General features: G+C 40.3%; 1 protein-coding gene across 2 annotated transcripts in view; it reads right to left on the reverse strand.

The window, feature by feature from the left end:
- Nucleotides 1-21851, reverse strand: part of NCEH1 (neutral cholesterol ester hydrolase 1) — a 63981-nt gene extending 42130 nt beyond the window's left edge. Inside the window, exon 1 of one of the 2 annotated variants that reach the window (XM_086318813.1) lies at nt 21460-21851. In XM_086318813.1, the coding sequence (XP_086174939.1) occupies nt 21460-21597 (138 nt within the window). In that variant the 5' untranslated portion in view covers nt 21598-21851. The remainder of the gene's footprint in view (nt 1-21459) is intronic. The other variant, XM_086318822.1, reaches the window with a different exon arrangement.
- Nucleotides 21852-25809: the final 3958 nt, after the last annotated feature.

The raw sequence follows: 25809 nt of genomic DNA on the forward strand, positions 1-25809 counted from the left end.
CTAAAAATGACTTCAGTGAGAGCTTGACTCACTCTGAAAAGCTGAGTCATTCCCCTCAAAAAGCTGCAGAAGCAACAAGATCAGATAGAAGTTAAATTTGAAAGAATTTCAATCTCTGGCAACAAGCATAATGACATCTGTAAACTCTTACTTGTCAAGATCCACTGGAACACAGGTAAAATGGAGGAACAGGCATGGACCTTAGAGGCTGAGGACTCAGGGACAAAGAGGTGGGAGGAGGAAGAAGAAGACAAACACAATGGGCCCAGGATCTCCCCTCCGAAGTGTCTGATGACTCAGAGAAGTAAGAAGGGACACAGGTTGAAGAGGAGAAAGAAAACCAAAGGAGAAAACAAAACAAAACCCAACTGAAGCATTTAGAAACATGGGTGGACTTAAGAAAGGCTCAGGTTTTTCATTAAAATACAATGTGAACTTGTTATGACATTATTGTGCTGTGTTGCATGCTGTGCTCAATCGTGTCCAACTTAGTGCAACCCCATGGACTGTAGCCTGCCAGGATCCTCTCTCTATGGAATTCTCCAGGCAAGAATACCAGAGTAGGGTGCCATTTCTTACTCCAAAGCATCTTCGCAATCCAGCAATTGAACCCATCTCTTGCGTTTCCTGCATGGGCAGGCAGATTCTTTACCACTAGCACCACCTTCATTTTTTCATATCTATTAAATTTCCTTAAAAACTGATTTGGGAAGAATTGCCTAGTCCAACCCCTTTGTTTTACAATCAAAGCTGAACTGATATCTAACCCAGGCCCTCTGCATTGGGAATGTGGAGTCTTAACCACTGGACCAAGAGCAAAGTCCCATATTATTTCATTTTTATCCTACATCCATTCAATATAGGACTGTGCTGGGTTTCCTCAGTTATACAGCTTTATGCAACACTGAACACTGGGACACAGGCCTGCAAAGCCATCCTAAGGATCCTTCCCAGGGCTTACAGGGAATTAGAGGAACAAGTGCAGAACATAATGTTCTGCATTTGACGATTTGAGGAGATTTGAAGGTGACTCTCCAGATAGGGGCTTTAGTCTCTAGGTGAAAGAGTTAGGTAAACCTGGGTCTCTCCTAAAACTTGCTGGTGCTTGCCAAACTACCCCCACTTCCTGTCCACACTTCCTTTTCATTTTCTCCAAGTTTTCCTAGTTGGTGCTAGAGACCTTACTAGGCTAAAAATCAAGGTCTCCTGTCCATTTTTTCTTGAGGGAGAGAGAGCTAAGAAGCAATAACACAAAGAAGGAGTTTTTAAAAAGTGGAAAACATGCTTTGCATAAAGAAAGATGGGCCAAGTGTTTGCACAAGCTGCTTGCTACTTTTGCTATGGGCATTTCCAGAACAATTGTAAAGTGAATAGACAATGATGGGAAGAATTAAAGAATGGATGTCAGATAGTATTCGCTGATGAGGGGCAGCCCAAAGTCTGCTAAACAGCTCCTTTATCCAACCAAACTCTCAGACCTACTTACAGTTCCCCTAACTGTTCATTCTTACCAACTTGCTTTTGTTCACATTTTATATTCTTTTCTTCCTCTTTCCCCTTTCACTCGCCTGCCTGCAATGTTATTCTGACGCATTCTTCAAGACACATCTTTGATTTTAACCCTCTCAAGGTCGATCCAGTCCTTCTCTGAGCTTACAGCCCTTGTTAACTCCACTGCCCATTTGAAAATTACCCATGTATACTTATTGCCTCCTGACACCTCTAGGTTTATGCATCTGTATGATTTTACTGGCTGTGTACATTATGTCTTGTTTCCCCAAGACATAGATTCTGAACCATTCAAGCATGGGAACCTTTTGGAACACTTGTGCAAAATTAAAAATATTTGTTAACTACATGAAACATTAAATGAGTGTTAACTGTAGAAAATAGGTCATGAACTCGTGTCTTCAGGGGTCAAGATAGTGCACACAAATAAGTAAAACAGATGTAAGACATCAGGAAGTGGGGAGGTTTGTGGCAAACTGGAAAAACAATGCCCTGAATAAGGAAGAAGCTGTGGGCCTCCCCAGGTGACTGTGTGATGTGGCAACTCTGGCCCAGTGTTACCAGATGATCTGATTTTTCAAGAAAAGTAGGAAGTGCAGATTATTGTGTGAGATATTTTTAATTTTAGGTGTTGGCAATGAAGTTTTAAATGTTTAATAAGCAGTATGGGCCAAAAATAACATATCTGCATGTCAATCTGTAGTTCTCAAGCTTGCTGTTTCAGTCAGATCACTTTTTTTTTTCATACAATGTCCTATTCCAAAACTTGGACAATAATAACAAAATTAAGGCATAAAAATAGATATCGTCGACTTTTTTGGTTTCATTTCACGTTTTAAATTGCAGTGACACATAGTAGTTTAAGTAGAAAGTAGTGACAGTGGGATTATGGAGAATCTGAATGAGAGCTATGGACCCTCCCAAGGACTGTACAGGCTGATGCACTTGTCTCTTTTTAAAAATTATTTTCCCTTAAAGAAGATGTGGTACATATATACTACAGTGGAATATTACTCAACAATAAAAATAAAGAAATATTGCCATCTCTGGCAATATGGATGGACCTAGAAAATACCACACTAAGTAAGTCAGACAAAGACAAATATATCACTTATATTGAATCTAAAAAACAATACAAATAAATGTATATACAAAACAGAAACAGACTCACAAACAAATTTATGGTTACCAAAGGAGAAAGGGAATTGGGGAAGGATAAAAATAGGAATATGGGATTAACAGACACAAACTACTATACAAAAAATAGGTTAGCAACAAGGGTTTATTATATAACACAGGGAACTATATTTAATTTTTTGTAATAACTTATAATTGAAAATAATCTGAAAAAATATGCATAACTGAATCACTTTGCTGTACACCTGAAACACAATACTGTAAATCAACTATACTTCAAATTAAAAAATTCTTTTTCCCTTAAAGCCATACAGATTTCCTTCTCCTTGACTACAGTCTTGTTAGCAGTAATTATGGTCATTCTTGAGGGATCACAAAAAAAAAAAGGGGATAAAAACTAATTTTTCTGAGACAATTGGGTTAGAGTAAGAGGATAAAAGGAAAGTATGTTTAAGAGACTCTAATATGATATGACATACGAGTATGAAAGGAGGTCCAAACTGCCTTAATGCTACCTCCTTCTTGGCCCTCCCATCCCAAGGATGCCAGGAGGTGACATCCAGCTATTTATGACTGGGTGTTACAATGATCGGTGCCCAGTACTGTGCTAAGGGTCACTGGCCCTTCTCCTTGAAGTTGTGAAAGTGAAAGTCGCTCAGTCATGTCTGACTCTTTGCAACCCCATGGACTATACAGTTCATGGAATTCTCCAGGCCAGAGTACTGGAGTGGGTAGCTATTCCCTTCTCCAGGGATCATCCCAACCCAGGGATCGAACCCAGGTCTCCCACATTGCAAGCAGATTCTTTACCAGCTGAGCCACAAGGGAAGTCCACCATGCAATATAACCCGAGACTTATTACTCACTTGACAATACTCCCTATATAATTCTGTATACAAAATGAATCTAATTAGTGTAATATCTCTCTTTGGGATGTTTCATGGACCCTCTGAAGCATCCCAAAGTTAGCTAGAAATCTTCTTCATTAGAATGATTTAGGAAGCTTTGTCAACAAATATCAAAAAGGTTTAGAACACTCAGTCAGATAGGATTATTGAAGTTGACAGATGTGTTAAACATTTGGTGATAACCCACAGGTGCTCTGGACATGCAGATCCCATAATTCCAACAGGAGTGGAAGCTGACAGTCCTCACACAAACTGAAAACCAAAGCAGCTTCCATAGCATGTAAATCTAACCCTTACAAAGAAGTAAGGAGTTCACATATGTAATCTAACTGACCAAAAATACTTTTTACAACTACTTTCAGAGACTTTGGTTCACTCCTTTATACCCTTAATGGGGGCAAATCCTCTTTCCCTGAAGTTGGATTTTATTTCTGGTAAAGCCAAAGTTCCTCTAGATAACAAGACGTGTGATGAAGCTGAGGGTCATACTTCATTCATAAACAAGATGAGACCATAAAGTAATGAGATGGACATTCACATGCACCTCATGAAATGACTTGAAATGAAATTTCTTAAAAAATATTTTAGACAAGTTCTGAGTACAAGCAAGGCATCATCATTAGATTAAAGCTTAGAGGAAGATACCTGGAGGAACAGGAACTTTGTTAACAAGCTCCTATATTTCCCTTTGAAGGGCAGCATAGCAGATTGCAAAGACCAAAGGACTGAAATAAAAACAAACACGTCTAAATTCCTTCTTAGCCGCTTACCAGCTGTATGCGTTTTGCAAAAATATTTTACTTGTCAAGTATTTTTTTTTAATGAAAGTTTCTTTATGGTGTTACAGTGAGACTGTAGGTAAATTTTTCTATTTTCTAAATTTTTATAGCATAATTATGTACCTCATGCTATATAAAATAATTCAGTCCTCGAATTTACTAAAGGAAATATGCTTTTAGGGAGAAAAAAATTTCAGTGGCTGTGATAGAGATTACATTCTCCACCCTCTGACATCTACCTACTGCTCAAACAACCTTTTACCTACTCATATTCCTACACACCACTGACCAGTACACATCTCTGCCTGTAAAACTTGCCTGTCCTGCCCACGTAGTATTTACTTTCCTCAAAGGTACAGAAAGCTGAACTGCAGGGCTCCATCTTCTAATGGAATTTCTCCTGCTTTACCAAATTCCAGTTCCTCCTTCAGTGACCATCTCAAATGTCCCCCTCCTCTGTGACACCTTGTCCAACTCACTTCTCAGACAGTTGCTCCTGCCTCAATGCTCTCTAAGACCTGGTTCAAGTTTCTAATTTTGACACTTGCTGTATTGTCATTATGAGTTTCAAGGTCTCCATCTTTGTCCCCCTTGGTCTATTATTATGCCTGATACATAATTAGTGCTCAGTATAATTGCTGATGATACCACTCTAATGGCAGAAAGTGAAGAGTAACTAAAGAGCCTCTTGATGAGGGCGAAAAAGGAGAGTGAAAAAACTACTTTAAACTCAACATTCAAAAAACTAAGATCATGGCATCCGGAAGACTCTTGAGAGCCCCCTGGACTGCAAGGAGATCCAACCAGTCAATCCTAAAGGAAATCAACCCTGAATATTCACTGGAAGGACTCATGCTGAAGCTCCAATTCTTTGACCACCTGATGCAAAGACCCTGATGCCGGGAAAGACTGAAGGCAAAAGGGAAAGGGGGTGATAGAGGATAAGATGGCTAGGTAGCATCACCTATTCAATGGATAGAAATTTGAGCAAACTCCGGGAAGTAGTGAAGAACAGGGAAGCCTGGCATGCTGCAGTTCGGGGTCACAAAAAGTCAGACACCACTTAGCAATTGAACAACATAACTGCTGAATGAATGGCTTATATTGCTGACTATACTTTCTTTCACTGTTGCTTCAAATTCCTGCTTTCTCAGGAACTTTACTCCTTATCATTTCCTATTTGGGCTCTTCATGGACAGGAAATAGGAATCCTGGGCAAAAGCAAGCACATTTTACTGGTTGGTCCTATTGATGATGATGCCTTATTTGAGAAGTAGGATGTACAGGGAAAATTTCCTGTCTGGTTTTTATCACCAATCTTCTTTATTGTGGAAGCTGTCCAGGGGCTTTGAATTACTTATCCTCAATTCACTTAGCAATTACGAGAGTATTTATCTTCTGCCAGGTACTTTTAGGAGCTGGGTACACAGCAGGGAAGCCCACAGACTTCCTTCCTCCCCTCACAAAGCTTCCAACCTAGCAGGGGAGACCATTACTTAGAGAGAGAAATTACTTAGAAGGAATAAAAGAAACAATCGCCAATAGCAATATGTTCTATGGAGGGAAAAATCAGGGTAGAACAAGAGAGGAAAATAGGGGTGAGATAGAAACTAGACTGGGTGGTTAAAACAAGAGGTTTCTAATCACAGACACCTAACCCATTTGATGAACATACAAGAAGTTCTCGTCTCATAAGGCACCACAGCTGCCAACAACTGCAGTGTTTCTTTCAAACTTTAAGCAAAGAAATACTTTCTGAAGCAGTACTTTAGCAACATAACAAGAAAAACAAAAATTTCTTTAAGTTGGTCTAAGGCAAAAAGCGTCTAAAACCAAACAACAGTAGAAAGACAAATTGTTTTTCAATCAAATTATGTATTTGGCCACTAGAATTTAAATGTTATTCTACTAGTCTGTAACACAGAATATTTTTAATAAGTAGTTTAAAGCTTATTTCACCAAGTTGTACATTTTCTTGAAAAATCATATATTGGTTGTATGTTTTCATTATCATATTGGCTTACTTAAAGTTACCATAATTAAAATAGTGAAATATATCTTAACGACACAAGACTGAGATTAGTTCCACCTATGTCCTAGTTATGCAAAGATCTCCTTTACAAGTTTCATAGCTCTCTGAAATACAAAAGAAATAACTCCTGGGTGTGTGTCCATGCTGTCCCATCTCAGGGATTTGCACCTGCTGTTTTCTTTTCCTGGAATGCCCTTCTTTCCACATCTGTATGATGTGCTTCTTTTCATCCTTCCAGACTCAGCTGAGCCTGCACTCCCTCTGGGATCCTCTGCCTGAGTCCCCCCTGGCACACACATAGAGGCTTCTCTGCTGGGCTCCCACAGCACCCACTAAGTACCACGAACCATAGCACTTAGTAGGCCTTGTTGAGAGTGTTTCCTTGGTTTTTCCAAACTAGAAACGTGAGCACCTCAAGGTCTCTACAGTGTGTGACACCTCCTGGGTGATCAATAAATTGCTGAAAGCATACTGGTACTTTAGAGAAAGCATAATGCACCATTTTCCTCCATAAACAGAAAGAGGAAGAAGTGTAACAGAGCATAACACTATACATTAAGCATCATTTCAGTGGTTACAAAAGACCTTACGTAAACCCAGCTCTCCCACATGCACTAAAAACCACAGGAACCAATCTTTAAGGAGACACCTTTAAGGATCACAAGTATATAGAACTTAAAACATGCTACCCAGGACTGTTTCAGGTTCTCCGAAATCTGAAAATGGAAATAAAATAACAAAAACAAAAAATGGGGATGGGGAAGATAATGGCAGAAGACATTTAACCACTAACAACAATCAAATGAAAGTCCAACTTTTTAAGCAAAAATTCTAAGATTTCCCCAAAAACATGCTTTTAGGGAGCCAGGAAATCATCTGGTGTGACCCTCATTGGAAAGCAGACAGGAAAAGCTACTTAGTCTATAAGAGTCCAGATTTTAAAATATGTTTCCACATAGTTGAATCAACCGACACAAATTTAAAGATAGTCATTTGAGGAAGAAGAGTTTCTTGGCTTTTTATTTCCTCTTGTTTCTTAGTTTTATAAATATATTTTTTATTTTCAAATATACATTTACTTCTTTAATGTGCTACTGCTGCTAAGTCACTTCAGTCGGGTCCGAGTCTTCGCGACCCCATGGACTGCAGCCTACCAGGCTCCTCTGTCCATGGGATTTGCCAGGCAAGAGTACTGGAGTGAGGTGCCATCGCCTTCTCCGAATGTACTACTAATAGTTATATATTGATAATTTTTATATATTTATATATAAACCTGTTTAGCACCTCAGTAATATCCATTGGTAAACTCCATGTCAGGTTCTTTTAATTACAAGCTATGAAGGAGTTTTTGGCTGTTTTCCATCATAAGTGATAGCTCAGTAACAACATGGCCAAAGTTAAAACACTATTTTTGGCAGACATCTTTGAAATCATTCCAACAAAGAGGCTAAAGGTTGAGACGCTGAAATGTAAAAGCCACTGTTGCCTGAAAGTACGCTTTGTGGGCTGACCCACTAAAAGGTCCACCAGGATGCCCAATGAAAGGGCTTGACTCCATCCTCAGATTTCTCATTTCTCAGAGAAATCTGACACAGCTGACCACCCCCTCCTGGTGGAGCCTTTGTGGGTTTTGGTTTCTTTGACACTGTTTCCCCAGTTTTCCTTTGTTCCACGACTGCTCTGTCTCCTTTGTTGGCTCCACCTCTTCTCGCCAATTCTAAAACCACTCTCTTATTCAACCCTGTTTCCTTAGGGGATTTCAGGTCTTTAGGGAATTTCAATTACATTGACCTGCCAATAAGTTTCTCCATATTTCCTGTATTTCCTTTATATTGGTGTTGTTTTAGTTGCTAAGTTATGTTCGACTTTTTTGCAACACAATGGACTGGTTCTTCTGTCCATGAGATTTCCCAGGCAAGTATACTGGAGTGGGTTGCCATTTCCTTCTCCATTCCTTTATATTACTTGCCATATATTTTTGGCTTAGGGTTTTAACTCCAGGAAGGCCAAGTGCTATTTGTTTTGTGAATTGCTATAACCCCAGAGCCTGACATTTACTGATTACTCAATTAAACCAATGATAGAGGCCATGGTGAATTTCTTTTATTATGGTGGTCAAGCTGAAGACATCTGCCTTTAGTAACTTTAAAGGTCAAAGTCATATTTTCCAACTTTATAGGTCAGATCTGAGCCCAAAAGATGGCAATCATTTGAGCAAATTCAAAGCCCTTTGTTTAGGAAAGTATCAACCCTGCTTGCAAGTGCTTCTTTACTATCTTCACAAGTGTCAGATGGCTCACATCAGGGCAGAATTCAAGTAAAGCACTTTCATTTACGTAAAAAAATGTCATGTCACCAACTGTACCTTAGATTCTTAAAGTCTAAGGAACTCTTTTCAGGGACACATATTATGCTAAAACCAACGGATATCTTGGCAGAGTCTGACAAAGATCTTTGACATAAGACAGTAATGGTCTAAAAGACATGCAATTTCTTCAGTTTTTAGAGTACTAACTTCAAAGCCAGAACGCTTGAATTAGCATTCTGGCTCTAGGAGTGTAATCTGGGAAAGTTACTTAACCTCTCTGTGCCTCAATCTCTACATTTTTAATATAGGAATAATCTCTACATTTTTAATATAGGAATAATAATAATAACACAATAATATAAATGTGTTGACCTTTAATAACAACACAGGGTTGTTATAAAGATTGAGTTAATATGTGAAATGGTTAGATGGCATATGTTACCTCTATGATGATGACTCACATATCCAGGTAGAACATCAGCAAACTAAGCCCATAGACTCCAAAATTTTAACTACAGGAAGAGGTTTTTCCTTCTTACTATATACCAATTGCTATGCTAAGAATGTTACATACACAATCACATTTATCATAGAAAAAGCAGGGGAATTCCAAAAAGCATCTACTTCTGCTTCATTGACTACACTAAAGCCTTTAAGAGTGTGGATCACAACAAAGTGTGGAAAATTCTTAAAGAGATGAGAATACCAGACCACCTTACTTGCCTCCTGAGAAACCTGTATGCAGGTCAAGAAGTGACAGTTAGAACCGGACATGGAACAACGAACTGGTTCAAAATTGGGAAAGAAGTATGTCAAGGCTGTATATTATCACCCTGCTTATTTAACTTATATGCAGAGTACATCATGTGAAATGCTGGGCTGGATAAATCACAAGCTGGAATCAAGACTGCCGGGAGAAATATCAACATCCTCAGATATGCAGCTGATATCACTCTAATGGCAGAAAACAAAGAAGAACTAAAGAGCCTCTTGATGATGGTGAAAGAGAAGAGTCAAAAACCTACCTTAAAACTCAACATTCAAAAAACTAAGATCATGGCGTTCGGTCCCATCACTTCATGACAAATAGATGGGGAAAAAATGAAAACAGGGACAGATTTTATTTTCTTGGGCTCCAAAATCACTGCAGATGGTGACTGCAGCCACAAAATTAAAAGATGGTTGCTCCTTAGAAGAAAAGCTTATGACAAATCTAGACAGCATATTAAGAAGCAGAGACATCACTTTGCTGACAAAGGTCCAGATAGTCAAAGCTATGGTTTTTCCAGTAGTCATGAATGGATGTGAGATTTGGACCATTAAGAAGGCTGAGCACTGAAGAATTGATGCTTTTCAATGGTGTCGAGAAGACTTCTGAGAATCCCTTGGATAGCAAGGAGATCAAACCAGTCAATCCTAAAGGATATCAACCTTGAATATTCATTGGAAGGACTGATGCTGAAGCTGAAGTTCTAATACTTTGGCCACCTGATGCAAAGAGCTGACTCTTTGGAAAAGACCCTGATGCAGGGAAAGACTGAGGGCACAAGGAGAAGAAGAGGATGAAATGGTTGGATGGCATCACCAACTCAATGAACATAGTTGGAGCAAACTCTGGGAGAGCGTGAAGGACCGAGAAGCCTGGCATGCTGCAGTTGATGGGGTTGCAAAGAATTGGACACAACTTAGCAACTGAACAATAAAAACAACAAGCCTCGAGGGAAGCACTGTCATTATTCCACTTTTATAGATAAGGAAACTAAACCTTTTAAGTTTTAAGTTACTTAAGAGTTTAAGGAACTTGCCCAATTAGTCTCATGAGGAGTAAATGGTAAAGCTATGATTTAAGCCCTGTAGCAGGAGCCAACATCAGGCTAGGTAAAAATTTTCTACGGTTGTATAGAAATCCATGAATTTGAGAGCATTAGCAGATTGACAAGATTAAAGGTGAAAATTAAAAAATAAAAAACTGCACACTACTATTGGAGTATACTGCAGACGACTGCCAAAAATCAGACTAGGACCAAACATATTAATTTTGTGATGGGTTATTATTCCAAGTGTTTTACATATTAACTACTGTGGGATGATGACAAACAATAAAGCTTTGGATACATTATCATTTGCAACCTTCAAAATAACTTCAGGAGCTAAGTATTATGACCAGTTACTAGATCAGGAAACACTCATAGGTTAAATACAAGGTCATAATCACACAGCTAGTATAGCTCAAGTTGGGATTTGAGCACAAGTCTCCCTGACCCCCAAATCCATGCTCTAGAATACTATGAAAATGGACCCTCGAATTCTGTAAATAAACCGTCAGTACCATGAGGTTTAAATAAAGATTGATAGTCAATTAAATATGGGACTCAACTAAATATTCTTTCTTTAAAATTCAAAATACATGTCAGTATGATAGGGATTCTGAAATGTTTCACCATTAAAAAAGAAACCCTGATTAACTCTGTTTAACTCAGCATTTCCTAGTCTTATTTACCAATGAACACTTTTCAGTGTATAACATATACTAAAACCCTTCTAGGACTAAAATTTGTAAACAGTACATAGCAGGCTCCTTGCCCACGAGATGCTTTTTCAATGCGGATTTACACAAAAGATTTGCGGGTGGAATAAGAAGGGGGAAAAAGGGAGACTGAACAATCTAACAGGAAGCTGTGGAAGATAGCTGAAAGGGCTATGGAATCCAGCAGGCCAGGTTCACAGCCAGCCTCCCAGGCAGTCCCGTCTGTGAACCACTCAACCTCACTGAGTTTCTATGTCCCTTACCTGAGGACATTAACTACTATTTCACAAGGTGACTGTGTTTATTATTCAATAAATGTATCTATTATTATGCAGGCACCTACCAGTAATCTTATTCTATTAAAAGTCAATCATCTTTTAAAAGCAAAATTGATTTGTCTTGTGAAGAAAATCAAGGAAGCAGGGATTACGGCTCCTCTGGACTGGCTTCTCTCCAACAGCCATGAAATGGAAGTGACTGAAACCTTAGGATAGAGTGACTCTATTTTTAGAACTGATGCATAAAGTAGGAACAGTGAAATAAACATCTTGTGTTTTAGGAAAGTAGACTTCAGAATGGTCAAGAAAAAGGTAATTTGTGTCCCAGGGCAGGGACAATATTATAGGACAGGTGGCACAGAAGAGTGTCGGTCAAATTAATTTCTCATGGGGCATTCATCAATTATCCATTCTGGAGGAAAAGAGAAAAAGAGAATGATACCAAATAAATGTGGGAATTTGCCAGTTATCTTTTAAGGAGGTGGCCTGTAATATAACTAACATTTAGCTAGAAACACATGATTCATTACAAATTTAAAAACAACCATAAATCTACAAAAATATTCTGAGGAAATCAGAAACCCAGAAACAGCAAGGCTTGCAAAAAACAAACCAGAAAAAAGTTTCAAAGGACAACAAAAAGCCATTTTGGGATAAGTTCAGAGTCAGAAGCACAGGAAAGCACCAGTTCTGATGTTTGGGGCAAATGAAGTAACAGGGAGGACTGAAAGAAAGCAGAACTATGAATTCTTACTTCCTCTATCACGCATTATCTTCAAACCCCTCTCCCCACTCAAAAACCCAAAAAACAAAAATACCAAAATAGTAAGAGAAAAATTATGTCTATGATAGGTGAGGAAGCTTATGATTTGGTGGGGAGTTTGTATGTAAAGAAATATCAACATTAGGGAACATACAAGGGCCATAAAAGAAAAACAAAATGCTAGCAGTGTATGAAGGAGAGAGAGATGAAGGTTGACTGGGGAAGAGGGGAAGTTTCCAAAAGAAATGATCTTTGAGTGGGTGTTGAAAGATGTGTGGGGTGTTGGCTAAAGTAAGAGGGTGGGAGGGCATGTGAGGCAGAGGTGACAACAGGCAGAGAGGTGTCAGGCTGGTCATGGGGACACTGTGAGGCTAGATTCAGCAGACCAGTACCAGTTTGGAGCAGGCCCTAAGTGCCAAAGAACTTAGTGCTTTCATTCTGCCACTATCCTAGAGAACAGGAATTCCACCTGGTGTGAGGGGTGGGAGCTGGTTCCCTGGAGGATTAACAGTAAACTCTGAGCAGAGCAGGGAGCACAGCAATCATTCCATAACTTTGAGTTGATTATGCTGATGAATGCATGTCACATAAATGCAGGCTGAGCATATGTCCAAATTCGTCTGGGAATAGTTCTGGTTTAAAATGGTTGTCCTGTCATGATTGTCAATAGCAACCCCTATTACTCTCAGACATGGCATGGTTTGAATAATAAATTTTGAGGCTACACTAGGTACATGCAACTTTGAGGCTACCCTAGGTACATGCCACTTGGGGACAATCTCTCTGTGTTTAGTAGCAATATACATGTATTTAAAGAGTTACAAACTATAGGGCTTCCCCAGTGGTGCAGTGGTAAAGAATCTGCCTGCCAATGCAGGAAACACAAAAGATGCGAGTTCAATCCCTGGGGTTGGGAAGATCCCCTGGAGGAGAGCATGGCAACCCACTCCAGTATTCTTGCCTGGAAAATTCAATGGACAGAGGAGCCTGGCAGGCTACAGTCCATGTAGTAGCAAAGAGCTGGACGTGACTGAGTGAGAGTACAAACTATAGCAAAGAGAGCTTCCTTACAGTTTGCATGCTGTGCCATTAGCAGCCAACAGGCAGGCTGCTAACGGGTTACAGATGAGCTATAAGACGCTGAAAGTTAGGTGTTTTATAGAGGTAAAAACTTAAAAGCATTTTTTATAACTATTCAAAATCTATCAGAGTTGGCATTCTCTTTGAGAATGCTTTGTATAATTTTCTTTATGAATCCTGTGAATTCTGTCATTCAAGTCCTTACAGATTCCCCTAGTATTTCCTCTATGTTCCCCTGGCGTGTTTTACAAAGGTCATCACATCTCTTACAGGAAAAAAGTCTGGAAAACACCAGCGTAGATTTATTTAATAGCTGGAGATCAAAAAAAAGTCAGGATACAATGTACCCATAATAAAGTTATCATGAGCATACCCACATGCATCCCTGCAGCTATGAGTACCTGTCAGAGAGACAGCACCAGAGACAAAAACGGGCAAATCTATCATGCAGGACTTTGTTTTCAGGTCACTTGGCCCAGCCGTGAAAAAACGAAATTAAGAGTCTAGCAATTTTCATTCCAGTCCTGTTTTGCCACTATTACTCATGTGAACTTGGGAGTGTCATTGACCCTTTCAGAACCTGTTTCCTCACTCGACAAATGGAAATAACTAATGTCAGCCAGTTATTTACTGTAAAAGTAAAATAAGATCATGTAAGTGAAACCCTTTGTAAAACCTGCAGTGCTATAAAAATGTAAGGTATAACCAAAGAATTATGTTCTTCAGGGTCTCATTCTCTTAGGGCTGGCCTTCTCTTCCTCTCACTGGTGAGCTCCTGGGGTTTTCTTGGTAGGATCCCCCCATCCTCCTCTCACTCTAAACACATTCATTCCCACTGCTCGCACCATTACCCATTCACTGACCTCTGCCAAGCCCATATCTTAAGCTCAGCGCTCTCTCTCTCCCCCAAATTCAAACTATTTATGAACAGCTACACTTAAACTGGTCCCATGGACACTTCAAAGCAAGGTACCAAACTCTATGACCTTCACCCTCAGACCTGCTCCTTTTCCTAATCAGGCTTGTTATCAACATTCACCCAGTTACTACAGAGTCTGTCCCAGAAGTCATCTTTGACTCCTTTCTCTCCTTCCCTCTTGCAGTCAGCAACTCTGGCCAGCCTCACTCCAAACCCGTCCCATTTTATTAGTTCACGCTCTCCCCTCTCATCTGGATAATTGCTTCTCAAGTGGTCTTTTGCCCTCATTTATTTTCTTAAACTCTAGTCTCTATACTGCCACTGAGAAAACAGTTCTCATATACAGATCTGACCATGTGATTTCCCTGCTAAACTCCTTTCAGTGGCTCTTTCCTGGCCCACAGAACCCTTCATTACCTGGCCTGTGCTTCCTTTCGACCTCACCTCTCTGACTTCTGAGCTTTGCACTCCAGAGCCACTAGGAACTACTTTTAGGGCCTTAGGTTGTACCATCCTCTCCCACTGGAACATTCCCTTTGTCTGGGATGCCCTTTCCCCCCTCCTTTCTCTCCTTCTTGTCTTCCTCACCTCTTTCACTCAGCTGGCTCTTATGGAAAGTCAACCTAGCACAACGGTTGAGCTCTTAAACTCACAGTAACACAGGCTCCACCTCTTACAAGTTTTGTTATCAAAAGCAAGTTACTTTTCTTTACAGTTCAGCTTCCTCCTTTGTAAAATAAGGAAAATAAGAACACTTATCTCATAGAATTATAGCACAAACTAAATGAACTGTATGTAAAGCACACAGCACAGTATCTGGCACAGAGTAAATGCTCAGGATATGCTTAATAGACATTATTTTTACTGTAAATGGGCTTCCCTGGTGGCTCAGATGGTAAAGAGTCTGCCTGCAGTGTGGGACACCCAGGTTTGATCCCTGGGTCAGGAAGATACCCTGGAGAAGGAAATGGCAACCCACTCCAGTATTCTTGCCTGGAAAATTCAATGGACAGAGGAGCCTGGCAGGCTAGAGTCCATGAGGCTGCAAAGAGTCGGACATGACCGAACGACTTTCTTTACTGTAAATGCTTACTCAGCTTTGATAATTCAGAGCTGATATCAGTGTGAAAGGGAAACATCTGCTCCTGATGCCAAGGTCAACATTGTTGTTGTTGTTTAGTTGCTCGGTCATGTCTGACTCTTTGGGACCCCATGGACTGTAGCCCGCCAGGCTCCTCTGTCCATGGGATTTCCCAGGCAAGAATATTGGAGTGGGTTGCCATTTCCTTCTCCACAGGTTAACATTAGGTGTCCTTTTTAAGGCAGCAACCCATAAATGCCTCTATCATAATTCTTCTTCTATCATTCAAGTCACATCACATTCTATAACTGTCAGTAGACTTATCTCCCTTCACTGGACTGTAAACTCGTAAAGGTTAGACATGTGTTTTATTATTTCATCAACTCCTAGCATTGCTGTTCATTGAATTAATGATGACTTTGGGATTTTAACTTTATTAAGGATAGGATATTAAGCTAGGATATCGATTTTATTTTGGAAACACTAAAAGACTGTTAAAATTTCATACTATGACACATCTTAGACTAGGTAGGGAAGATAGTTAGGCCTGTCACCATGATATTTAATTACATGTCTTTCTTTATAAACATAAATGAAGGAGAAAATAAATGGTAGACAGTTACCATATAGTTTCATTTGTCAGTAAAAGTAAACATATGCTCACTAATTTAAAAGAACTAATTGTGCATTAATAGGATGGTTAAGAACGATTATTACACTTTCACACCTCAGAAATATTTTCATATCAAGCTCAGGCCACATGTTAGCAATAGGATATCACACTAAAATAAAGTAATAAGGTTGGCATTTCTGTGCTCAGAGCCGTATTTGTAGAGTTTTAGGAAAAGTAAAAAGGAAACTGGCTAAACCTCAATACGAAATAAAAAGTTAAAAAAATAAAGAATTAAAAGGAGAACTACAAATTAGGCATTATCTTACACACTTGTAGTTGAATCAACCTGACTTTAATATTTGATTGGATCCACCAGCAGGTTCTGTCTACCAAGACCAACTCATTTTGCTCACCTGTCAGAACTAATACTAATTAAATATTGTACCCTCAAGCTATTCTTAAAGCCATTCTGCTGCCAGGTGTGTTTAAAGAAAATTTCACTAAATCAGCTAAAAATTACTGTGCTTAGTGAGCGAAATCTCTAATTTACATGAAGAAATATGTGTCAAGGCAAGTCTAGAAGGCAATAAGCAAAACTTATTATACACTAATGTTTTAAAGTTAAATTTAGGAGTAAACATTCCAGTTCATGAATGCTCATGAAGAAGGTTACCAAGCTGGAGTTCTGCATGACATCCAGCTGAGCTGTCATTTAAAGCATACCCACACAGCCCAAGGGCACATCATGCACAGAGAATTTAGGTGAGGTCACATTCGATTTCAGCAAGTTTGAGGACATTTTACAGGATGAAATACCTTGTTCAACTAGTCCAAAATCACTGTCATTTATAAGAAACAGGGGAAGCATTCAGCAGAAATATCAGCTTCAATAATCTCTCTTTTATATTACGTCACTGAAAGGATACATAGGGTAAGAACTAGAAAGTTAAGAGGTGATTGAGGTAAGAAGTCACGCTCTGGCCCATTATTACCTTCAGTCAACATCTTTACCACCCCCTTTAAACTGTACAAAACCACTCCCTCCTATAAGCTCCTGTAACTGTACCTCTTCTGTAATACTTGTCAGCGCTTGCCTTTTTAATAGCTATACGTGAGCATAGCTTCTTCATCGTACTAAGCTGCAATTTCTGTGGGTCAGACTCACGCACTAAGCTTTCAATCTGTGTTACATCTAAGTGACCGCACATGAAACCTGCTATCATGATAGTGGTCAAAGGATCCAGGATGCCTTTTTTAAAGAAATCTATTTTAGGGAATTCCCTAGTGGTCCAGTGGTTAGGACTCAAAGCTTTGAGTACCTCAGTGCCATGGCTGGAGTTCCATCTTTGGTCGGATCCCACAAGCCACATGGCACAGCCAAAATAGAAAATAAAATAAAATTATCTTCTTCATAGTACAATTACTGAAATACTAATCACATTGATATGTATGTGCATTTCAATTCCACTTTAGAAGTAGAAAACCTACTACAAAAAAAGCTTTTAATTAATTTCTTATTTCATGATCATTGCAGAAAAACTATACAGATAGGAAACCTGAAGATATAATCTTATGGCCCAGAAAAAAAATCACTATATTTTAAATTACGTCCAGCTTTTTCTATACATCTATATATAGATTTATAAAGCTATCTGTTTTGATGTATAGATATTTCAAATGGTATAATGGCATATATGCTTTTTGTAGCATTTTCTCACTTACAGCTCAGTATAAATCACTTGTACCTCATTAAACTTTACTTTTACAACTTAACTGTTTGACTGCATAGTTTCCAAAATATGGGTTTACCATATTTACATAGTCTTTTATAGTTCTTAAGTTTTTTAAAATAACACTGAAAATAAAAAAAAGAAAAGAAAGGTTGCTGAACGTTCTCTCATATATTTCATATATGGCAGTGCTTTTGGACTAGTTTAAAAAGATTATTGTACCTATGAAATGTTTCTATCTTTATAGCTATAGCTTTGACTATATGCATAATTACGTGAATTCATCCAGAGGGATTTTTGGGTCAAAGAATAAATACTTCCACAGCTTCCCATGGACACTGCCAAACTGCCATCAAAAAAGTTGTTAAAATTTACATTTTTTTCCAGCAGTGTATACTTCTCAGTATCTCTACCTGTATCAGGATTACCATTTTATAAAAATTTTTGCTTGCACAGCACTTTGAAATGTCTTCAGAACGTCCACCAAACTCCTTCCTTTTGTTCCCCTAATCTTCATCTACATCTCTCTCCATTGCCCTTCCCAGACTATTTTTGTCTGTGTTTTTCCACTGTCCAAGTCTTATGATGGCTTTGCTATCACACTGAAAGATGCCTGGCTATTTTATCACCTTAGAGCCAAAGTATCAGCTGACTAATCTGATAAACATGCTAATGTAAAGGGCTCCTTTCCAGTAACATGTATGCAATACAACTTGAACAGTTTAACAAAAATATAATCTACATCAGCAGTGTATTTAACTTACACAGTAGTGGTCCTCAGTTTTTGCTGCGCACTGAAATCACCTTGGGAACTGTTTAAAATACTGCTTCCTGGGACTCCTCTCCCAGAGATTCTGCATAAATTTGGTATACGTTGTGAACTGGGCATTAGGATTTTTGAAGGCTTCCTAGGTGACTCTAATGTAGCATCTGTGTTTGAGATGACTTGAGAAAGATCCTAAGTAACTTCTTCTTAGGTAGTATTGAAGGACCCCAAGGAAGAAAAGCACAATGAACATAATCTCAATACTCTGACTCATCTGCAGAAGATAAAGGAGATGAGAAGGGACAGGGAGTGGTGAAGCATTTGCCAATGACAACAGAATAAAAGCAGCATTCACTTTTTTTTTTTTTTTTTGGCCACACCACATGGCATCTTAGTTCCCCAACCAGGGATCAAACCCATGCCCCCTTCAGTGAAAGGCACAGAGTCTTACCACTGGACCGCTAGGGAAGTCCCAAGCCTTCACATTTCTTGATATTAGGCAGGTGCCTGCTGTATTAAGTTGACCAAGCCTTACCTCTGAAGTAGCTTTTGTAATGGAGCCAATCAATTCAAAGTAAAATGATGTGGGCAAAAAACTTTATGCCAGGCAATTTAGTGGTAGCATTCCAGGTTTCAATGAGGTAGTCTACTTCCAGTTTACGTTTATTTTATTGTTTCAACAAAGTTGAGCAGTACTATAGATTTTCCCCACAACCCACAGTGGCCCTTTGGGACAATATGTAGAAGAATATTGGAGTGGGTTGCCATTCCCTTCTCCAGGGGATCTTCCCAACCCAGGGATTGAACCCAGGTCTCCCGCATTGTAGGCAGACGCTTTTACCGTCTGAGCCACCAGGGAAGTCCACTTAGAAGAATAACTACAACCAATTCCAGCCATTAAAATACATTACAGCACTCTTACAAAGCATCAAAAGCTATCAGCCCTACTATACAAGGAAAGCTGAGGGTCAGAGAAGGTTAGTTAATGGGCTGGCCTCTCAGCCAGCAAGTGGCCTGGCTGAGGAGGGATTCAGGGAGGCATGACAGTCATGCTCTGTTTACCACCAAGTGTCAAGCACATTGCCTTTTCCCAAGGACAACTTGAAGTGACACTGGTAAATTGCTTTCCAGGGTGGAATATGCTTTCTTGTGGGCTGAATGATCTTTCTGATGTTTTACAGTTCTGAAGACAAATGATAAGAACCACTTGTGTGCTAACTCAACCCCAGCCACAGTGTCCAGTGAGGATACTCTGCTACCTTATCTGTCTCTGTGACCTGGCACTATTACATTATCATTCCCAAACACCAGCTAAGGGCACACGCTGCAGATGACTGTAAGGTCCAAAGGTCTTACTGGACTGGTTGCTTTGTTGGGGAAGAAAGACATTTGTCCAATCATGGCTTTTTTCAAATTACTTATGATAGGGAAGATTTCCTTGGATCAGAAAGGAAAGAATAATCTCTGTGGCCAACACAGTAGTTTGACTTATTTTTTCTTTCTTTCTGTTTTTCTTATCATTAGGCATTATTCTTTTTACTGTAGAAGGCCATTTAAGCCACCCAGGTAAATATCATTGTATCCCAGAATCTTTAAAGGGTGCTACTCCCCAGCTACAAAATTTCTGGAGGAAGAGAGTGATTGCAGAGCATCCTGCACAAGACTGCCTTTCTTGGAGCCAATGCTAGAGAAGGGGATTGTCATTCTTTCGTCTTGTCAACATTGTAGTAAGCAGGAGGGAAGGAAGAGGCTCTATTGCCTCATAGACCCTTCCTAAGAGAAAATGCGAGACTTGAGGGTGGAAATGTGGCTGGATTCAAGAAAAGCAAAATCTTCCTAGAAATGTGCTATAATACCCTAGTTAAGGGATTTGTGATAGGACAACGCCTCAGAGACTAGGTAATCCTACACACAGTTGGAATGCACAGGGAAAAGGAATATCAATCCTCTAGGAAAATCCTGTTTGTTTCTTTTTCTTCCTCTCTCTCTCCCTAGTTGTCATTCTTTAAAGGAATTTACAAAAATAACCTGAGGTTAAAGCCCAAGGTTGGAGGAGGGGAGGAATCTCGGTTTGAGGGGAGGGTCAGGAGTTTAGATAGAGCAGGATGCTCAGAAAACCCTGTTCAGTCATACAGCTCAGACTTGATAGCTGATTGTAGTTTACATTTTAGATTGTCTGGCACTAAAAATAATGCCTCTGACATAGAATAAACCAGAAAGTTACATTTTTCTGTCTACGGGTTTAAAAAAAATATACACTCACGGTACAGGAAAGAACTGTCACCCTGCCAGGCTAAGCCTGGATATCCTGACTCAGGCAAAGGTTAGCTCTTCTACAGTTAAGGACATACATGAAACGCTGCAGGGCAGGCGCAAAACAAGAGCATCATGCAAACACCTGCTGTCACTACCTCCACAGCCTCTCCCGCAGCCAGCCAGGCCTCTCCGCCTCCTTTGTTGGGCTGAGCTGAGGAGTGACGGCCATGACGTGCAGATCTGTGCCGTCCCCTAAGTACTGTGGGAGCCCAGGCTGCTGCCCGTGGCAATGGAGGGCTCCACTGTCGGACACAGTGCGAGATCACCGTGCCAAGTCTGCTCTTAAGGTGGCTGCATTCCCAGGAACCAGAGCCTTCCTACAACACTTAACTCGCTCTCTGCCGCCCTCTATAAGAGAACAAAATGGGGGAGGGGTGGGTTATAAAACGCTGGAAGCTTGATTTTTGACGTTGCAAACCAAGATAGAAGGTGGCATTTAGGAAAGACGAAGGATTTAAACAGTCGTCAAATTCTGCTCAAGAACTTCCTTCTCCGGAATCAACACAGACGAAGACCTATACACAGACCTAACCCGCTGCTAGACAAGAAGCGAATGCGACATCCTGAAAATGTCAGCCTGAACCACTAAAAAGCAATAGCCTTATTGCGCCACAAAAATATCCATCTCATGGGACAAAGGCCGGAAATTCTCTTTCCCCCTAAAATATTGCTTAAGAGAAGGGACAGAGAATCAGCCCCGGGCTGCGTCTCACCACTTGCTGTGCGCTCCGGAAAGTGGCGTCCAGCAGCATCAGCTTCCAGGGATCGGAGACGGAGCTGGGCAGAGGGATGTAGATGTAATAGGCAGCCAGCGCCACTAGGGCGGTAAGCAGGACACAGGACGACCTCATCCTCCTCCGGCTCGGCGGGCCTGCCGGATGGACGAGGAGGAAAGGGCAATACCACCCAAAGACCTCAAGCAAGTTTCTGCGAGGGCCAGCCGCTCATTCACCCGTTTCTTGTATGCCCAGAGCCAATCAGAGGCGGCGTCAGGAGGAAGTCGGAGGGCTGACTTGCCCCCTCCACTGTGTCCATGCAAAGTGTTGCAGACACTCCAGGTTTGAGAAAGCTGTGGGGCTGTGCTGGGCGAAGAACAGCGGACTCCGGAGGACACAGGTGTGTATTGCACACCAGTGACCACGGGCTTCCCTTCTGCAGGTTTCCAAACGGAAACAGTCCCGGAATAGTTTAAGTGCATTAAGTTTCTGTCTGTCTAAAGCACATTTGACTCAAAATGGAGTCAGATGTGAGAAAGATAATAAAATGATAACAATAAAAATCCACTGACTTCTACAGCCAGATTTGCAATGGAATGTAAAGCCTATCTGATATGTGGTGAGAGAAGATAAGAAATTCTTATAGCTCAAGCAAATGATAAGCCAGTAGTATAATACATCAAGCACATAAATCTTGGTTTCCAGATCTCATTCTCCAATAAAAAGAACCATGACTCTGCCATGGCTATGTGGTGAGAGAAGATAAGAAATTCTTATAGCTCAAGCGAATGATAAGCCAGTAGTATAATACATCAAGCACATAAATCTTGGTTTCCAGATCTCATTCTCCAATAAAAAGAACCATGACTCTGCCATGGCTCCTTGGAGAAAAGACGGATTGTAGGGCTGAGGCAGGTAAAGAACAGGATGAACCTGATCTAGAAGATGAGGAAGTGCTAAAAAATAATGAGAACTTGGTCAAAAGGACACAGTTGGCAGCTTTAAGGGTCTTCCAATGTCAAAAACTGGGATAATTTTAGCATCAAAATAATACTAATGGATTATAAACCATTAAATAAAATGAATATCTAGGAGTCTATACTAATAGAAATAAATGGGAAACACTATGTGAAAAAAATTCTTTCAGTGGGTCAGTGGTAAAAGAAAAAGTATTTGAATCCAGATTTCCTATTAAAGATAGGGGGAGGGGAGTGGATATAAAATAAGACAGAGACAGAGAGAGAACTTCAGCAGATACAGCCAAAGATCCGGAAGGAAAAATTTGGAAGAACTGTTTTAAGGAGGTGGATAGAGAATAGCTCCAAAGCTATTGATCAAGGCCTTAAAACATCTGGTACATATAATTTTGCAACTTAATATAGTAATTTAAATTTAACCTAACCCAAAGTAATAAAATAATCATAAATTGGGGGCTGAAAACGAGATTATTGGGAGAAAGTTGGCTTCTTATTCAAAGTTTGGAAGAAAATACTTATGCGAAGGGTACACTTCAATGATGTTTCAAGCATTCAAGTTTGAGATCATCATTTTATATCTTTTTGTAGTTACTCATTAAACATATAACTCTGAACAGAGATATATTAATTTGTGGGTGTGTGTATGTACATAAAGTTAGAAGCTAGTCTCTGTGGGTGATTACAGATAATCCCAGAGCTATCAATCGAGTTGACAACTGCATTGATTAACATTTTAATTAATGTTAACATTAATGATGACATTAATGTGCTTTCAGGTAATCAAGGCTATGGTTTTTCCAGTGGTCATGTATGGATGTGAGAGTTGGACTGTGAAGAAAGCTGAGCGGCGAAGAATTGATGCTTTTGAACTGTGGTGTTGGAGAAGACTCTTGAGAGTCCCTTGGACTGCAAGGAGATCCAACCAGTCCGTTCTGAAGGAGATCAGCCCTAGGTGTTCTTTGGAAGGAATGATGCTAAAGCTGAAACTCCAGTACTTTGGCCACCTCATGCGAAGAGTTGACTCATTGGAAAAGACTCTGATGCTGGGAGGGATTGGGGGCAGGAGGAGAAGGGGACGACAGAGGATGAGATGGCTGGATGGCATCACTGACTTCATGGATGTGAGTCTGAGTGAACTCCGGGAGATGGTGTTGGACAGGGAGGCCTGGCGTGCTGCGATTCATGGGGTTGCAAAGATTCGGACACGACTGAGCGACTGAACTGAATTGAATCTGTAAAATAATTCAGAGTTTTACCTTATAGACTTTAATATTTTTCTTCTGAATTTTGATTGTATTCATAAAATCATAGATCTTAGAGCTGATGACTAAACAAATAACAAACCACCCACACCTGACCCATCCTTCTATCTTCAGCCAGTAGTAATAAGCTTGATATATAGATGAGCCTTCTGAGACCCAGAGCAGCCTCAAGAAGTCTCTTCTAGTTTGTAATATTTATTTTTTCTGGACTTCCCTAGTGGTTCAGTGGTTAAGAATCCTCCTGCCAGGATTCTTGTGCAGGGGACATGGGTTTGACCCTGGCTCAGAAAGAGTCCACATACTGAAGGGCAACTAGAGCCCTAGAATCTGTGGTCTGCAACAAGAGCATTGAAGGCAGGTTCTTTACTGTCTGAGCTACCAGGGAAGCCCATCTGGAACAGGAGAAGCCACCACAATGAGAAGCCTGAGCACTGCAACTAAAGAAAGCCCATGCATGCAACAAAGACCTAATGCAGCCAGAAATAAATGAGGTAATAAATTTTTTAAATACTGTTGGTTGGAATTGATAATATAAAAACAGAAACATTAAAAAAAAATATTTATTTCTCCTGCCTCCCAATGCTGTCCAACTTCTCTTCAGCAGTGCACTAAGAGATAGAAACTAAGAAGAAAAAAAAAAAGAGAGAGAGAAACCACTATCTTAATAATCTTCAGTGCTTCTTCTGTAGATCTGAGATTCCTTTAAAAAAAGAAACCAATCTGAGATAAATTTAAACACCTTTATCATTTTTTCTAATACTTCATTCATTCAACAAATATGATCCACACTAGGAACAACAAATAATGGTCCACTCTAGGAAATAAAGGAGTTGGGGGCAAGGCAGGAAGATCTCGGCTCTTTCTGATTTTTACGTGTTTGGTGGTGATGGTGGTTGTGAAGTGAGAATAAGGAAGGTACAGAAAGGAAAGGCAAACAACATATAAACAATATAACTACAAACCAGGTTCTGTGGTTAACATTCTGAATGTATAAACTCATTTAGTCTTTACAACAGTTCTCATGAAGTATGTACTTTTATTATTCCAAAAACAAAGGCACTGAAAGATGAAGTGCTTGTCCCCAACTCACCCAAGTAGTAGAGGTGTACTGGGGAGTTGAGCCCATTGAGTCTGGCCATTGTGCTCATGCGCTTTACCACTCAACTCTGCTGCCAAGAGGTTAGGACTGGGAAGAAAACAGAACGGTGTGGTGTGACACCTTGTGGCTGGTTGCTGCTTTAAACTGGGTGATGGAGGGGACTTCTTTAAGGAGTGTGCATGCTTCTTTAAGTCGCTTCAGTACTTTAAGTTGCTTCAGTCGTGTCTGACTCTGTGACCCTTTGGACTGTAGCCCACCAGGCTCCTCTGTCCATGGGATTCTCCAGGCAAGAATACTGGAGTGAGATGCCATGCCCTCCTCCAGGGGATCTTCCAGGCCCGCATCTCCTGGGTCTCCTGCATTGCAGGAGGATTCTTTACTGCTGAGCCATCAGGGAAGCCCTCTTTAAGGAGATGTCATTTGAACTGAGACCTGAGTGTCTAAAGAGGTAGCCATGCAGGAATCTAGAGCGTAGGGAACAAGTGCAGTGGTCTTGAAATGTCACCGGGTCAAGGAACAGACAGCTGGTGAGACAGCTTTCTCTGCAAGGGGTGTGGTGGAGCAGGCCCAGTCAAGAGGTAGCATGGGTGCAAAAGGGTGGGTTATCTAGGACATGATAATGAGGTGCCATGGAGAGCCACTGGAGACCTTGCAGCAGGGGAGCAACAGAATCTGATCTGTTTTGAGAAGAACCACTATAGCTGTGCTGTAGAGAATAGTTACCCAGATCAGAGAGGGATGGTGACTTGGAGGGGCCACTGTGGTGGAACAGAGGGAAGGGGCAGATTTAGAACACATTTTAGAGATGGGAGAGATATGACATACTCATAGATTGTGAAGGGTGATAAAAAAATCTAACTCAAAACTATGCCGTTCAGATTTCAGGCTGATTGGAGAAGAGTATATGTGGGAAGGATCATGGCCAGTATCAGTGGCTGTTTACTTTACACAAAAATGACCATGGCACCGCTCAAAGAATCTATTGTGTGCACATGCCCGTGCATCCACA

Source organism: Bos grunniens, chromosome 1 (assembly GCF_055505025.1).
Source record: "Bos grunniens cultivar Pamir isolate PY7600 chromosome 1, Bosgru_T2T1.0, whole genome shotgun sequence".
Classification (NCBI taxonomy): Eukaryota; Metazoa; Chordata; class Mammalia; order Artiodactyla; family Bovidae; genus Bos; species Bos grunniens.